Raw genomic sequence first — 16,893 nt, forward strand, 5'->3', positions numbered from 1 at the left:
ACTCAAATGATATGAAAACACAATCACCAGTTGGACTTTTAATTTTTTATCCAGCTTAAAAAAATACAATATTATATTTGTTTTATCAATTACTTGTAGAGGATGTATTCTCCATTTTCTGTGAATTGTTTTTGAGGTTGGACAGGGAAGCTCGAAAATAGTTTTTAGATGGGGACCTAAGTTTTATTACAACCCTTTAATGATGCTTCTTCAGCAGGTGCCAGTCTTGATTAAATAAGGCAGCTGGAGAACATTCATTTTCCCTAGGGTGGAACTTATTTTGAGCAAGATCCTGGGCAAAAGGCCATCTGTTTTCATCTCCTTGTAGGGCAATACAGGGAGATGAAACCTTTATGGTTAAGACCTCATATATAGATTTATTACAGGAATTTAAAATGTCCCAGCATCCAGTAACTGGAGACTACAAGCCGTTTGACGACACTTCCAAGCCTAAGTGCCATGTACATATCTGAAATGAGCCATAAAAAACATTGATGTGAAGTCATGCCTATTAATAAAGTTATTTTATTTCAATTTGATATTTCATCTTGTTTGTATCTCTAAGGTAAAATATATTTTTAGAAATTTTCTCAAGCTGAATTACCTTACACATGCACACATCATATTCGTCTTTAAAATATTTTGGTGACAGCTTGTACTTAAAATGGCAGTAGCATTAACGTCACAGCTTTAATTAATATTTAATCCAGTAACAGATAATGTTGCTCTGCACTTAGTGCAAAGCTTGCTCATACAATTGCACCTATAAAACATGTTTAAATATAATAACTTATACATGTACTTTTAAAAAGCACTATTTTTCCTTAAATTAAAGAGAGTTTTGCAGCAAGCCAAAGATTTCATATGTTAATGAGAAACCAAATACCAGCCAAACTTGGATATCTTTCCAAAATCAGATCCAAAGCAGTTCACAACCGTACAAAAAAAATAAATCTATTTTAATAGTCACATATGTTTTCTGAGTAATATATATTAAACATTCTTCTGGACTATTCAGAGATTTATTTTATTTAGTCAGCACTTCTGTTTCCTCATGTGGAGGCAGCAGTGGACAATATTTTGCATTAAAATATTTGTGGCTCAGAATTTTAGTCATTGATGCATGAGCACCTACATAATTTTAATAAATCCATTTATTGCATATTGGATGTTTATCTTACAATTATTTGAATTTTATTTCTTGAAATTCTTTATGTTTTTTTCCCCTCTCATTAATTTTTGTCATCCCATAAAATCATCTTAAGTATATAAGACAGATAACTAGTTTTAAAGCTGAAGTTAAGAGGTTGGCACGTATAATTTCTGTAAACATATCCACCACAAAATAAGCCACAGGATGATTAGAGATCATGACCAAACTGGGTGAGTGGCAACAGCTGACTAGACACTCCCACCCTCTATAAATGAGGGAGCTCCAGACTTCTGCTTGAACTGATAGGCTGCTGTCACAGGTGAGTGCATTTATAATCGCATTATTTTCTAGTCTTCATTTTATAAGAGATTGTCATGTTGCATTTTACCCACAATTTAACAGACAAGTTAACTTTAAACATGCATCAGCCCAATGACATTTCCTCAGAATTCTATTCTCCTTCAGTCAATAGAAAAATCCCAGTTAAAGCCTTTTAAAATGATGGATTCTTGTGCTTAAACATAAGTGTTCTTTTGGAGAAGTTTTATTTAATTAGCTGTAAGGAAGTTAAATATAAGGGGGCATAGAAATTTGCAAATGAAATAAAAAAAGATTTTGCCATATCTGGTATTTGCGTTTTCCTCATTTGTCTATCAACCTGACAGGATACAAACACAAAAAACATTTGTCTTCTCCTTTTCAGCATCTTCACAGGTCAGCTGAAACCAAAGACATCAATCTTGTTTCCCATCGGGTTCAGGTAATAATAAGGAGGAAAATGAAGAAAAACAGCATTGCACATTCAAACTTGAAGTAGATGTTTCAACTATGTAATAATTAATAATAACCAGTGAATGTGAATAGGCAAAGACTACCGTGGACTCATTTGGATTGTCATTTTCAGTCTCGACTAAAGTGCCACCATGAGCACAGATGCGGAGATGGAGGCCTATGGCCCAGCGGCCATTTACCTCCGGAAGCCAGAAAAGGAGAGGATTGAGGCTCAGACAGCTCCATTTGATGCTAAAACAGCTTACTTTGTGGTGGATGAAGCTGAGATGTATCTGAAGTGCAAAGTGATAAAGAGGGAAGGTGGCAAAGCCACTGTTGAAACACTGGAAGGAGGGAAGGTAAATCTTCTTATTAATCTTATCATAAAAAAATAATACAAACTCCACTTAAAATAAAAACACTGCATTACTTGAATGATATTATTTGAAAAAAAAAAACAAAAAAACATTATTTGTGTTTTTTCAATAGACCCTCACAGTTAAAGAGGATGACATCCACCCAAGAAATCCTCCAAAGTACGACAAAATTGAGGACATGGTCATGATGACCCACCTCAACGAGCCTTGTGTGTTGTATAACCTCAAAGAGCGTTATGCATCCTGGATGATCTACGTGAGTACTCAGATGCATTTCAAAGAACTTAAAAGGAGAAATCAAATCTGTGTATTCATAGAAATGACTAATCATAAATTATCTCTTCTTCTGTAACAGACCTACTCCGGGTTGTTCTGTGTGGTCGTGAATCCCTACAAGTGGCTGCCTGTGTATGATGCTATTGTTGTAGGAGGATACAGAGGCAAGAAGAGGATTGAGGCTCCACCTCACATCTTCTCCATCTCTGACAATGCCTATCAGTTCATGCTCACAGGTAAATCAAAGACTAAACTGTTTTCTCAAAAGAAATGGAAAGAAAGAACATATTCACATTGACATGAACTTAATGCAGCTACTAAAGTATTATGGTGTACATTGCAGATCGTGAGAACCAGTCTATCCTGATTACGTGAGTATTGCACAAACTCAATTGGTCATTCTTACACAAAATGTACAAATGTGACGCTGATAAATCAAAATGTGTCTCTTGTACCTCAGCGGAGAATCCGGTGCTGGCAAGACTGTCAACACCAAGCGTGTCATCCAGTACTTTGCAACAATTGCAGCTCTTGGTGGCAAAAAGGATCAAGCACCGCAAGCCACTGGAAAAATTCAGGTGATTATGCATTTTAAGAAAAAGCAAGTTTCCACTGTGTATACTTAGGTGCATACTGCAAAAATATTCACAACTGTAAATGTGCAGGGCTCCCTTGAGGACCAAATTATTGCTGCTAACCCTCTGCTAGAGGCTTATGGTAATGCCAAGACTGTGAGGAATGACAACTCTTCCCGTTTTGTAAGTTAAGACAATGCTTAAATGTTCATTGATAGTTAATGCTTGAATTTAGAGAATAACACATGCTATTAATTTTGCTTAGGGTAAGTTCATCAGGATCCACTTTGGTACAAGTGGAAAGCTGGCCTCAGCTGATATTGAAACATGTAAGTAAAACATATGATGTAATCAGTATTATCTATTATTAATTTATAATATGTACCATGACTTTCTTATCAAAGAGCATACTAATATTCATATAATTCTTAGATCTGCTGGAGAAGTCCCGTGTCACCTTCCAGCTGTCTGCTGAGAGGAGCTACCATATCTTCTATCAGCTTATGACAGGCCACAAGCCTGAGCTCATTGGTAAATGATCAAATACTTTAAATTTGAATGTAGAAAAGTGCAAATAATAAGACAAAGAAGCTACAATTATTTGTTTCTATTGTTTCAGATGCTCTGCTTATCACCACTAACCCCTATGACTTCCCAATGATCAGCATGGGTGAAATCACTGTCAAGAGTATCAATGATGTGGAGGAGTTCATTGCAACAGATGTAAAAGAATATTTAAGTGTTTTTAAAAAGAATTCTCTCAAAACGTGTGTTTAGTGTACTTAAAACTTATTTCTCTACACAGACTGCTATTGATATCTTGGGCTTCACTGCTGATGAGAAGTTTAACATCTACAAGCTCACTGGTGCTGTGATGCATCATGGCACCATGAAGTTCAAGCAGAAGCAACGTGAGGAGCAGGCTGAACCAGACGGCACTGAGGGTAATTTATAAAATATCACCAATATCATTCTGTAGAGACACAAAAATTGTATAAAATAGGTTAAAGTGTGTTTTGTTTCTTTCAAAAGTGGCTGATAAAATTGCCTACCTCCTGGGTCTGAACTCAGCTGATATGCTGAAGGCTCTGTGCTACCCAAGGGTCAAAGTCGGAAATGAGATGGTCACCAAAGGTCAGACCGTCCCACAGGTAATTTATACCAGTTGTGATGGTAAGCAATGTTTATTTGTTTATTACATAAAACTGACAGATTATTCATCTAGGTCAACAACGCTGTCGGCGCTCTGTGCAAGTCTGTCTATGAGAAAATGTTCTTGTGGATGGTCATCCGTATCAATGAAATGCTGGACACAAAACAGGCGAGAGCCTTCTTCATTGGAGTCTTGGACATTGCTGGCTTTGAGATCTTTGACGTGAGTGAAGAAAAACTCTAAAATATCTAACGAAACAGAGTTGACTTCCAATTAGGTTAAAATAATTCTCACTAATTACAGTACAACAGCTTGGAGCAGCTCTGCATCAACTTCACCAATGAGAAACTGCAACAGTTTTTCAACCACCACATGTTTGTCCTGGAGCAAGAGGAGTACAAGAAGGAAGGCATTGATTGGGAGTTCATTGACTTCGGTATGGACTTGGCTGCTTGCATTGAGCTTATTGAGAAGGTAAGTCGCTGTTCTAAAAATATTCTCATTCAAATACTGATCTAACTTTCTTTTAACTTGCATTCAACCTGCACTCAAATTGATCTCGCATTTGTTCACAGCCATTGGGGATCTTCTCCATCCTTGAAGAGGAGTGCATGTTCCCCAAAGCCTCTGATACAACTTTCAAGAACAAGCTGATTGATCAGCATCTTGGCAAGAACAGGGCCTTTGAGAAACCCAAGCCTGGAAAGGGCAAAGCTGAGGCTCACTTCGCCCTGGTTCACTATGCTGGTACAGTGGACTACAACATCACTGGCTGGCTGGAAAAGAACAAGGACCCACTGAACGATTCTGTGGTTCAGCTGTACCAGAAGTCTGCCAACAAGTTGCTGTGCTTACTGTATGCAGCTCATGCTGGAGCCGAAGGTAAGAACCAGTAAAATAAACAGATAGACTTAAATTAAATAGCTTAATCTCCTGTGACAAACATCCAAAATACACAAAGATCGGTCCAGAAAAGTTTGAACCTTCATCTTATTAAGGTTTTCTGTTCAGTGATACTAAATTGTGCATCTAAAATGACTTTTAAACATATCTAAAATTAATATGTTCATAAATATGTTCATTCTATATATACATAAAACTGTATGGTTATCACAATCATACAGTTGTGGTAAAGAGTCCTTAGCACAAATAATGTTTTAATATCACTGTTTTCATTTCAATTTCAGCTGAGGCTAGCAAGAAGGGTGGCAAGAAGAAGGGTGGTTCTTTCCAGACTGTGTCTGCTGTTTTCAGGGTACGGACATGTTTTGAAGAACTATCAGAACCTAAAAATCTAAAATTACCCATGGATTAATTTTATTGTGCTGATCTACAGGAGAACTTGGGCAAGCTGATGACCAACTTGAGGAGCACTCATCCTCACTTTGTGCGTTGCCTGATTCCCAATGAGTCAAAGACCCCAGGCAAGAAGCTCTTAGAAATTTGACAATAAGTTGACCATAAGAAATTTTACATGATATGGTTTGGAGGCACTGTTGAATTATTTTTCACTAAATATATTACCAACCCTCAGGTCTTATGGAGAACTTCTTGGTCATCCACCAGCTGAGGTGTAATGGTGTGCTGGAGGGCATCAGAATCTGCAGAAAGGGCTTCCCCAGCAGAATCCTCTATGGTGACTTCAAGCAGAGGTGGCTGCTCTTGTCTTTCTGAATGTAAACACATGTTTCCAGATGTAAAGATGGAAAAAGGGAACATCCAAATTTTCTCTCATAGATACAAAGTATTGAATGCCAGTGTTATCCCTGAGGGACAGTTTATTGACAACAAGAAGGCTTCAGAGAAGCTGCTGGGCTCCATTGATGTGGACCACACTCAGTACAAGATGGGACACACTAAGGTATGTTGAAACAAGACAGTCAATTCCATAGCTAGAAACAATTTTTTTGTTTCTTTTGTGTTCTGACTTGTAAAGGTTTTGCTAATATAGGTGTTCTTCAAAGCTGGTCTTCTGGGTTCCCTTGAGGAAATGAGAGATGAGAAACTGGCTTCATTGGTTAGCATGACTCAGGCTCTCTGCAGAGGATATGTCATGAGGAAGGAGTTTGTGAAGATGATGGAGAGGAGGTGGGATTACTTCTAACTATGCAAGTGATTAGCTTGACACACTTATGTCTCTAAGGTGAAAAAAACATTTATCTTTAATTGTTGGGCTTTTCTCTCAGAGAGTCTATCTACACCATTCAATACAACATCCGTTCCTTCATGAATGTCAAGAACTGGCCATGGATGACCCTGTACTTCAAGATCAAACCTCTGCTGAAGAGTGCTGAGACTGAGAAGGAGCTGCAGAATATGAAGGAGAACTATGAAAAGATGAAGACAGACCTGGCTGCTGCTTTGGCCAAGAAGAAGGAACTGGAGGAGAAAATGGTCTCCTTGCTCCAGGAGAAGAATGACTTGCAGCTCCAAGTAGCTTCTGTAAGTTGGCAGATTTCTTAAAAATTATTTATTCATATTCATGTGTAATTAATTAACCAAATAGTTCTCATGTTCAACAAGGTACTTAAAAGAGTGGGGTTATGTTTTGAGACTGAGACTACAAATACTAGATTTGTGTCAACATTGGCCAGATATAGTAAAATAATGGATTCTGATATTATTAAAGTACTATTTACGTAAAAGAAAAACAGTAACATCATCTTACTCATTCTCAATTGCAGGAAGTTGAGAATCTCTCAGATGCTGAGGAAAGGTGTGAAGGGCTGATTAAGAGCAAGATCCAGCTTGAGGCCAAACTCAAGGAGACAACCGAGAGACTGGAGGATGAAGAGGAAATCAATGCTGAGCTGACTGCCAAGAAGAGGAAGTTGGAGGATGAATGCTCTGAGCTGAAGAAGGACATTGATGACTTAGAGCTCACCTTGGCTAAAGTGGAGAAAGAGAAACATGCCACTGAAAACAAGGTGCACATCATTGAGACACCAATCCACAGAATTTATTAAATCTACAAGCCTATACTTCAATTAAAATTGGGTATTTCAACCCCTTTAGGTGAAAAACCTGACAGAGGAGATGGCAACTCAGGATGAGGCCATTGCCAAGCTCACCAAGGAGAAGAAAGCCCTCCAAGAGGCCCATCAGCAAACACTGGATGATCTCCAGGCAGAGGAAGACAAAGTCAACACTCTGACCAAGGCCAAGACAAAGCTGGAACAGCAAGTGGACGATGTAAGAAAACTGTTTATTTGTCTTCCTCCTTAGGCATTAACCTAATGATGCAGTATTTGTATTGATTGATTACTGTGTGTGAATGTACCGACTATGCAATAGCTTGAGGGTTCATTGGAGCAAGAGAAGAAACTCCGTATGGACCTTGAGAGAGCCAAGAGAAAGCTTGAAGGAGATCTGAAACTGGCTCAGGAGTCCATCATGGATCTGGAAAATGACAAGCAGCAATCTGATGAAAAGATCAAGAAGTAATTTCAATTTTTTTCTTTATTTGGCTACTGTTCCACAAAGTGCCCAAAAATTATATCTCTTATTTTTTCTGGAAAACCAGGAAGGACTTTGAAATCAGCCAGCTTCTCAGCAAGATTGAAGATGAACAGTCCCTTGGAGCTCAGCTTCAAAAGAAGATCAAGGAACTCCAGGTACAAAAGATTAACCATAATAGCATTTGGAAGAATTTTTTATTTTCCATATTGATCTTGAGTGATTACTTCAATCCATTTGAATTCTAGGCTCGCATTGAGGAGCTGGAAGAGGAGATTGAGGCTGAGAGGGCTGCTAGGGCTAAGGTAGAGAAGCAGAGAGCTGACCTCTCCAGGGAACTTGAGGAGATCAGCGAGAGGCTTGAGGAGGCTGGTGGAGCCACAGCTGCTCAGATTGAGATGAACAAGAAGCGTGAGGCTGAATTCCAGAAGCTGCGTCGTGACCTTGAAGAGTCCACCCTGCAGCATGAAGCTACCGCTGCAGCTCTCCGCAAGAAGCAGGCCGACAGCGTTGCTGAGCTGGGAGAGCAGATCGATAATCTTCAGCGCGTCAAGCAGAAGCTGGAGAAGGAGAAGAGTGAGTACAAGATGGAGATTGATGACCTGTCCAGCAACATGGAGGCTGTTGCCAAAGCCAAGGTGAGTGGATACTTCATGTTTTACAATGCTCAGCCATATGAACTGCGACTCAGAAGCACCTTTTACATACATTTCTGATGGTTTCAGGGCAACTTGGAGAAAATGTGCAGAACTCTTGAGGACCAACTTAGTGAAATCAAATCTAAAAATGATGAGAATGTCCGCCAGCTGAATGACATTAATGCACAGAAAGCAAGACTCCAGACAGAGAATGGTAATTCACCTGACCTTAAACCAGAGTTTTACATTGATTAAAAATTTTCAGAAATAATGTATTTATGACTTTCACAGGTGAGTTTTCTCGCCAGCTTGAGGAGAAAGAAGCTCTTGTTTCTCAGCTGACAAGAGGCAAACAGGCTTTCACTCAGCAGATTGAGGAGCTCAAGAGACACATTGAGGAGGAAGTGAAGGTAGAGAAGCCTGTTTATATTTTCTTTAGCCATATATGACGAGGTCAGTACTAGACAAATCATTGTTCTATCAAATTTGTGCTTTCCAGGCCAAGAATGCCCTGGCCCATGCTGTTCAATCAGCCCGCCATGACTGCGATCTGCTCAGAGAGCAGTTTGAGGAGGAGCAGGAGGCCAAGGCTGAGCTGCAGAGAGGCATGTCTAAGGCCAACAGTGAGGTGGCTCAGTGGAGGTCCAAATATGAGACTGATGCCATCCAGCGCACTGAGGAGCTGGAGGAGGCCAAGTGAGTCATATTGAATGTCTCAATTTAATTATGTGTACATTTTATTATACATTTCTACCAATTGAAACATCTATGCACTACAGGAAAAAGCTTGCCCAGCGCTTGCAGGATGCTGAGGAATCCATTGAGGCTGTGAACTCCAAGTGTGCCTCTTTGGAGAAGACCAAGCAGAGGCTCCAAGGTGAGGTGGAAGACCTCATGACAGATGTGGAGAGAGCTAATTCTCTGGCTGCAAACCTTGACAAGAAGCAGAGAAACTTTGACAAGGTACAATAATTTTACAACAACAAAAAGTCTGATTACTTCAGATAAAAACATATTTTTAATTAATCTTCACATTTCAGGTCCTGGCAGAATGGAAGCAGAAGTATGAAGAGAGCCAGGCTGAGCTAGAAGGAGCCCAAAAAGAGGCCCGCTCCCTGAGCACTGAGCTGTTCAAGATGAAGAACTCCTATGAAGAGTCTCTGGACCAACTGGAGACCATGAAGAGAGAGAACAAGAACCTGCAACGTACGTAATTCCTGATTATTCAAGGAGTTGAGCAACTCCAAAATTACTGAGACACGTCCTTTTTATGCTTCAACCTCCATTAACTTAATCAATAAAGAATTGATTAAGCTAATGGAGAATTTTTAATTCTGAAAGTTTATATTTGGCAGATTTATATTATAGCTTCATTTATTTATTTACTTTTCATTGCAGAGGAGATCTCAGATCTGACTGAACAGATTGGTGAGACTGGTAAGAGCATCCATGAGCTGGAGAAGGCTAAGAAGACTGTGGAGACTGAGAAGTCTGAAATTCAGGCTGCACTGGAAGAAGCCGAGGTAAAACATTTCTCCACAATTGAACAGCAATTTATATCATGCATCTACATATGCATACTCTCCTGCCATTATTTTTCCACCATCTAACCTAGCTATATGACCTTTCAAGGGCACCCTGGAGCATGAAGAGTCTAAGATTCTCCGGGTCCAGCTGGAGCTCAACCAGGTCAAGGGTGAAATTGACAGGAAGCTGGCAGAGAAGGATGAAGAAATGGAGCAGATCAAGAGAAACAGCCAGAGGGTGATTGACTCCATGCAGAGCAATCTGGATGCTGAGGTCAGGAGCAGGAATGATGCCCTGAGAGTCAAGAAGAAGATGGAGGGAGACCTGAACGAGATGGAGATCCAGCTGAGCCACGCCAACAGGCAGGCTGCCGAGGCCCAGAAACAACTGAGGAATGTCCAGGGACAACTCAAGGTGAGTTTGGTGTTAAACAAAAATTAAGACTTTTAGAGGAAAACCATTATGACATCCAAATTTATATTGCTGTTAGGATGCCCAACTGCACCTGGATGATGCTGTCAGAGGACAGGAGGACATGAAGGAACAGGTGGCCATGGTGGAGCGCAGAAACGGTCTGATGGTAGCTGAGATTGAGGAGCTGAGAGCCGCTCTGGAGCAGACAGAGAGATCACGTAAAGTGGCCGAGCAGGAGTTGGTTGATGCCAGTGAGCGTGTTGGACTGCTGCACTCTCAGGTTGGGTTTTAGTTATTCACAAGAAACCAGGGCTTTTAAAGTCATGTCAACCACCCTTCTAAATTGTATCATTCTGATCAACTTTCAGAACACCAGCCTTCTGAACACCAAGAAGAAGCTGGAAAGTGATCTGGTCCAGGTTCAGGGTGAGGTGGACGATGCTGTTCAGGAAGCCAGAAATGCTGAAGAGAAGGCCAAAAAGGCTATTACTGATGTCAGTCTAAATATCAAAAATAATCTAATTGCAACCCCTTTTTATTAACTGGCTTTAATCCGAAACCGGTGACAAACCATTTCTTCAGGCTGCCATGATGGCCGAGGAACTGAAGAAGGAGCAGGACACCAGTGCTCATCTGGAGAGGATGAAGAAGAACCTCGAGGTCACAGTCAAGGACCTGCAGCACCGCCTGGATGAGGCTGAGAACCTGGCCATGAAGGGTGGCAAGAAGCAGCTCCAGAAACTGGAGCAGAGGGTATGAAATTTTTTTTTCTGTAATGCACATAGTGTAATTGTGATATATAATTATAGTAATATTGAATTGTGTCCTTTTTCAACATCTTTAAACAGGTTCGTGAACTGGAAACTGAAGTTGAAGGTGAGCAGAGACGTGGAGCCGATGCTGTTAAAGGAGTCCGCAAATATGAGAGGAGAGTTAAGGAGCTGACCTACCAGGTGACTATTCTATTCTGTGTTTTCTAAACACTTACTAAGTACCTCTAATGCCAAATAGTGTTACTATTTCCCTGTATATTATTTGTCTTGTTTACAATAAGTCTTCACGAACATTTGGTTTGTCTCTATAGACTGAGGAGGACAAAAAGAATCTGGCAAGACTTCAGGACCTAGTGGACAAGCTGCAGCTCAAAGTGAAAGCCTACAAGAGACAGGCTGAGGAGGCGGTAAGTGAAATGACTGATTGTCTGCCACCAAACAATACCCCCTTTACCCCCTTTAGCACATTGCCAAGCTTTTATTTGGCATTTTGTTTAAACTAAAATAATTGGTATCTCAAAACCTTTAGGAGGAACAAGCCAACATGCACATGTCTAGGCTCAGGAAGGTCCAGCATGAGATGGAGGAATCTCAGGAGCGTGCTGACATCGCTGAGTCTCAGGTCAACAAGCTCAGAGCCAAGAGCCGTGATGCTGGAAAGGTGAGATCACATGTCAAACAAATGATACCATGAGCACAAGCTCTTTGACTATATTGTTTTGTAATACACTTGGTAATTGAATGAATATTTGCAGAACTATTTTTATTTGATAAATATTTTTATCTTGCTTTCGCAAACACTGTCTACCTTAATGTTTGCATCTTATACTGATTTATTTTCTTTCTTCTTTTTTTCTAGTCTGACATCGCTGAATAAGAGACACCCTCCATTTTGAAACATTACAATGCGGTTCATATAATATGAACTAGCTATAAAATGTCATCATATACTGTAATACTTCAATAAATAATATCTTTAAAATGTAATACAATTCAGTGGTTTTGTTTCACTTTCTTGAAATATAACTTTAGAACGAGTTAGTCACTTATCCATAAAGAAGGACAGATTTTTCCTCATTATGTTTACTCAACAGAGAAGAGTTCTTTTAAAACTAGTTTTCTTTTTTCTAAAGTAAGTATGATTTTATCACCAGAGAAAGACAAAAGTTAGATTTTGATCAAACACTAACTTTGAATAACGTTACAGTGTTTTCAGTTTACCCACCAACTGTAAAAACAATGTCCACCAAAGGTTATTTTCAAAAGGTATTTTTGGCTAAATTATCTTAAGAATTGTAAACAATACTCTTATAGAAACTCCAGTGCAAAACGAGAGGCTCAAAGACATAATAAAAAAATTTATTATACTTCACACTACAAAGTAAAAAGCACAAGGCCAGCTTTATAACTTTATATTTGGTCAAATATTGTAAAATAACACAAGCAAAGCGACATCTGTGTTTTAAATAAAAGGACAAGTGAAGCATTTTCTGTTACAGTATTTTAATACATTCATAACCCAAGTTTCATTACAACACTAAAGGAATTTCATAAGTCATGCATTATGGCAACCTTGATTTTCTGGGAAGCTATAAAATTATCATTTCAAGAGGAATATACACTTGATAAAGAAATATACATACTCTGAAACTGCCATGCACAAGATAAAACTGGAGCTAGAATATCTTTAGGGACACATTTATAAGTAGTTCTGTGTTTTGCATTTAGTGAATTTAGGCAACTGCATGGACTGTAACAAGGAATATATCAAAGTTTTGAAAGAAAATCTTTTCTTTAACGTGAATGGGATTATACTAAATTTTTTTTTTTATTTAAAAAGTTTAGTTCTCTTTGACCTTCTACCTTTAGCAGAAAAGACATTCAACACTGTTTCATTGTGCAGTTTTACATCTATTGTGAAGCAATTCTCTTCCAAGAAGAATTTACATCAAAACATGAGCAAATCCAAATTTAAAATATGTAAAGGTTTCTTCAAACAATTACTGTATCAGGAAGATATTTTATATTCACTTGCTACACTGTATCCCTTCATCTACCACATAGTAAAACTGGACATGTAGCTGTGGTTAAAACAGACGCCTCAAATGAGTGAGTGAATCAGTCAACGTTCACATGGTCCACATTATAAGTACTCAAAATGCTTCTGTCATCTGTTTTGCACCCTGACACACGAAGCAACACTAGCAGATGCTGTCCTATTTTGGATTGTGCTGCTCTGGCTTATACCCCCCGTCTGAAAATGTGAGCAGTCATCAAATAAATTAGACAGGCGGCCTATAAAACATGATATCTCCCCCGCAGCACCCCTCTTTCCCATGCTGGGCAGAGATAGTGATGGATGTGTTTCTATTTTTATGAATAGCTAACCATAAACTGATTTGAAGAAAGTAATTAAGATAAAAATTCCTATATGAACTACTTAGCTTACAAAGGTTTAAGACCTGTAACTTTGCATTGCTAATGTTAATAATAGTAAGACAACTTTAAATGTAACAAATATGTGCAATGTTGACTTGTATTCTTCGCTAAAATATGTGACAATTTCTTAAATAACTAAAATTTTAGAATCTCCTAAACTTTATTTATAGGTTGTAGTTTGTGTTTTTATTTTTTTTTTATCTTAACATGTGAAAATGTGTCACAACCACAAAGTAAAAAAAAATATTTGTGCACATTAAAAAAAAATCTCATAAAGGGAAAGAGTGTTTGACAAAGATTGCACATTAGGATTCAACAAGTGGAGAATATTATTTTGACCTATTTTTTATTTTTTAAATTTTACTGTACTTGTCCAAATGTTTTCCTCAAGAGAGGTCTAAATTTTAAACAGATATTAATATAATTTTTTATTGACTTTACAGAGCTTGATGGTTCCATTATAATCTGTATGGACTCAACCAGTGGACTTAGTGTGCTAATCATCAAAAAAGTGAAAGCAAATGGAACCATTAACCCTGGACCAGGCAGTCCCTGCATAGGGACCAGCTGTAACCAGTCATTAAAACAGAACCCACTGCTATTTTTAAAAACCTGCTGAGAAGGGCACATTCAGGACCACCTGCACTTCTGTAACTAAAAAAGGATTTAACAATGCGTGTCATTTCATTTGCATCACATTACAGAGAGACTCTTCAAGCTCATTTTAATTAACTGCCATGAGGACTCCGGTGTCCCCATTGATCTGCATGTGACAGTATTTGGGGTGACAGTTAAAGGGTTAACACCAACGTTTTTAAACATAGCACCAATAAGAAAATTAGGATTTGGCCATTTATGTCTTTGATGTAACAGTGGTTCTTGTTACATCAAGAGCCATTGATGTAACAATGTCTCTTAAAAAATAATAACTCCTTTATCATTTAAGAGTCTGTTAGGATTCCGTTCAATTTTGTAATATCTGTAAGTAATTTGATTTGTCAGTTCAGCTGCAGAACTGAGTACGTAGGTAACACCCACAAGAAGCTAAATTCTTAATCCCAAAGCCAACTGCTATTGTCCTTGTACCAAAGAGAAAATGCTAAGTCAATGTCTTTTGACGACATGCGCTGTGACAAACACCAGTGTTTCCCCTACCATTATTCAAGGAGGGTACCTCACCTTGCCAACAAGACCTCTGGACCCTTCAAGAAGTTCAAGGCATTTAGTTATCAGACATGTTCCGTGTTGTTGTAATTCATTTTAGTAGCCTTTCATAATAATGCCAGATCATTTCGGAAGCTATTTCTTTCCTTATGTGGTCACGCCTCTACTTTCAGCTTTCTCTCATGCTAGGTTGAGCAGTAAGCTGGGCACGATAGTGCGTGTGACAACCGTGCCACCGGAGTTTATGTGGTTCTCTACGAGGGCGCCTTTTGGGAGAAAACCACAGCAAGATACAAGTCCAGTATAAAAGCTGAACTGCTTGCATGCTCAATGCAAACTTAAAAGCGTGAAAAGACTCAGTCTTTACTCTCTTGTCAAGAGTTGCAGTGTGAGGTGGTGAAGCAGACGTGGTAGAACCAGGTTGAAATGAGAAAATTATATTTTAATGATAAAAATAGTCCAAACAGTCCAAAGCATAATCCACAAATAGTCCACAAAACCCAGGCGGCACAGCTGAGCAGAAACCAGAACTCAACGCCGGTAGCAACTGGCTAAACGAGTGGACAAAACGACAGGCTAGACCAGGGGTGGGCAATCCTGGTCCTCGAGGGCTGGTGTCCTGCAACTCTTAGATGTCTCCCTGGTCCAACACACCTGAATCTAACAGCTGAATCACCTCCTAAGTGCAGTCAGGTTCTCCAAAGTCCTGCTAATGACCTCATTATTTGACTCAGGTGTGTTGAAGTAGAGACACATCTAAAAGTTGCAGGACACCGGCCCTCGAGGACCAGAATTGCCCACCCCGAGCTAGACAGAAATGATGCCAAGACTAGTCGTAAAATAATCCAAATAGTCCAGAACCCAGGCAGCACTGCTGAGCCGTAACCAGGGCTTAACGAGGGTAGCAACAAGGTAAACGAATGGACAAGACGACGGAGTGAGTACACATTAAACTGCTTAGACTAGGACCCAACGAGGAACAAAGAACACAGGTGGGGTTAAAAACACTGAGGGTAATTACGGAAAACAAGACACACCTGGGAACAATCAAAGGGAGACAGGACAACACGGGGACTCAGAGACACAGAAACTCAAAATAAACAGAGAAAAACACAGAGCATGACATCTCTTGCGAGTAGCAGCAGAAGTAACTCTCCTAACTCCTGGTACATATGGTTAAGGTACAATTAGACAAAAGTCCTGCCCCTAACACACAGAAAAAAAAAGTCTACTCATCACAAAATAAAAGATTTTGCCTTGGCTTGGCTGTCGAAGGGGAAATACTCTCCCTGTCTGTATAGCAAGTTGACTTTGTTTTTCATACAAATATTTTCAAAACTCTACCATGAACTGGTGGCCTGTCCAGGGTGTACTCTGCCTCTTGCCCCTTCACAGCTGGAAATAGTCACCAGCACCCCTGCCGGCCCCAGTGGGATATTGGTGTAAGAAAACGGATGAATGGATGGATTTTCAAAACTTTCTGCGAAGTATTTTATTTTTACTTTTAATATTTTTGCATACATTTCCTATTTTCTGTTACTAAATCAAAGGTTTTATGAGACTACTTGTTGCACAGAGGCAGTAATTAGTACGGCACACTGCTTCTCAATGTGCGAAGTTGCCTCTGTCTCCCTCACAGTTTAGATGAGCCATCTGTGCCGGCAGCTTTCCGCGTCAGTGGAGCTGTATCTGTCCACTGATATTTTTTTTTATGTATCTTTTACAACAGTGTCCTGGCCAAGATAACAGCGCAAAGTGTTATATTTTACAAAATAGTAACACAAACATTTAAACTGACAGATAAATGATGAACGTCAAAGCTAACTAATAATTAATATGCATTAACTAAAATACAAACTAAAGTGTACTGAAAAAAGCCTAAACCTGTCAAAAGAATCTCACTGAGCATGGACATTTGTTCAAACATTCAACATATGGACATAATGGAGGCTAAACACTGCACTTACAGTAACAGTAGCAGTCTGTGTAGAGAAACAGTAGATAGAAAAGATAATTCAGGGTTTCCCACAGTGTAATATTACTTCCTCTTCTCCTGGCTAAGCATTGTTATTTTTATTTAGAAACAAAAATGTTTCAGTAATTTCCTTCTTTAAATCTGCACAGTAGTGCAGTTGGTAGCACTGTTGTCTTGCAGCAAAAAGGTCCTGGGTTCAAAT

General features: G+C 39.2%; 2 protein-coding genes across 3 annotated transcripts in view; one reads left to right on the plus strand and one right to left on the minus strand.

Annotated features, from left to right (window-relative positions):
• The window catches only part of xab2 (XPA binding protein 2), an 89,779-nt gene that overhangs the window by 23,977 nt on the left and 48,909 nt on the right, over positions 1-16,893 (minus strand). The window lies entirely within an intron of this gene.
• LOC122821569 (myosin heavy chain, fast skeletal muscle-like) lies at positions 1,391-12,100 on the plus strand. The gene is made up of 41 exons (XM_044099614.1): positions 1,391-1,472; positions 1,857-1,913; positions 2,058-2,283; positions 2,414-2,557; positions 2,657-2,813; positions 2,921-2,948; positions 3,038-3,155; positions 3,243-3,335; positions 3,418-3,481; positions 3,585-3,683; positions 3,772-3,875; positions 3,958-4,096; positions 4,185-4,303; positions 4,378-4,527; positions 4,609-4,779; positions 4,881-5,187; positions 5,493-5,560; positions 5,642-5,729; positions 5,840-5,957; positions 6,043-6,166; positions 6,257-6,393; positions 6,492-6,747; positions 6,990-7,232; positions 7,321-7,497; positions 7,600-7,745; positions 7,829-7,919; positions 8,010-8,399; positions 8,487-8,613; positions 8,691-8,809; positions 8,899-9,095; positions 9,179-9,362; positions 9,440-9,605; positions 9,798-9,922; positions 10,032-10,340; positions 10,417-10,620; positions 10,709-10,834; positions 10,923-11,093; positions 11,189-11,293; positions 11,425-11,520; positions 11,643-11,774; positions 11,973-12,100. Exons 3-41 carry the CDS (start codon positions 2,077-2,079, stop codon positions 11,988-11,990), a joined length of 5,817 nt encoding a protein of 1,938 aa, XP_043955549.1. The 5' UTR covers positions 1,391-1,472; positions 1,857-1,913; positions 2,058-2,076; the 3' UTR covers positions 11,991-12,100.

The sequence above is a fragment of the Gambusia affinis genome, linkage group LG19 (genome assembly GCF_019740435.1).
Source record: "Gambusia affinis linkage group LG19, SWU_Gaff_1.0, whole genome shotgun sequence".
In the NCBI taxonomy this organism is placed as follows: Eukaryota; Metazoa; Chordata; class Actinopteri; order Cyprinodontiformes; family Poeciliidae; genus Gambusia; species Gambusia affinis.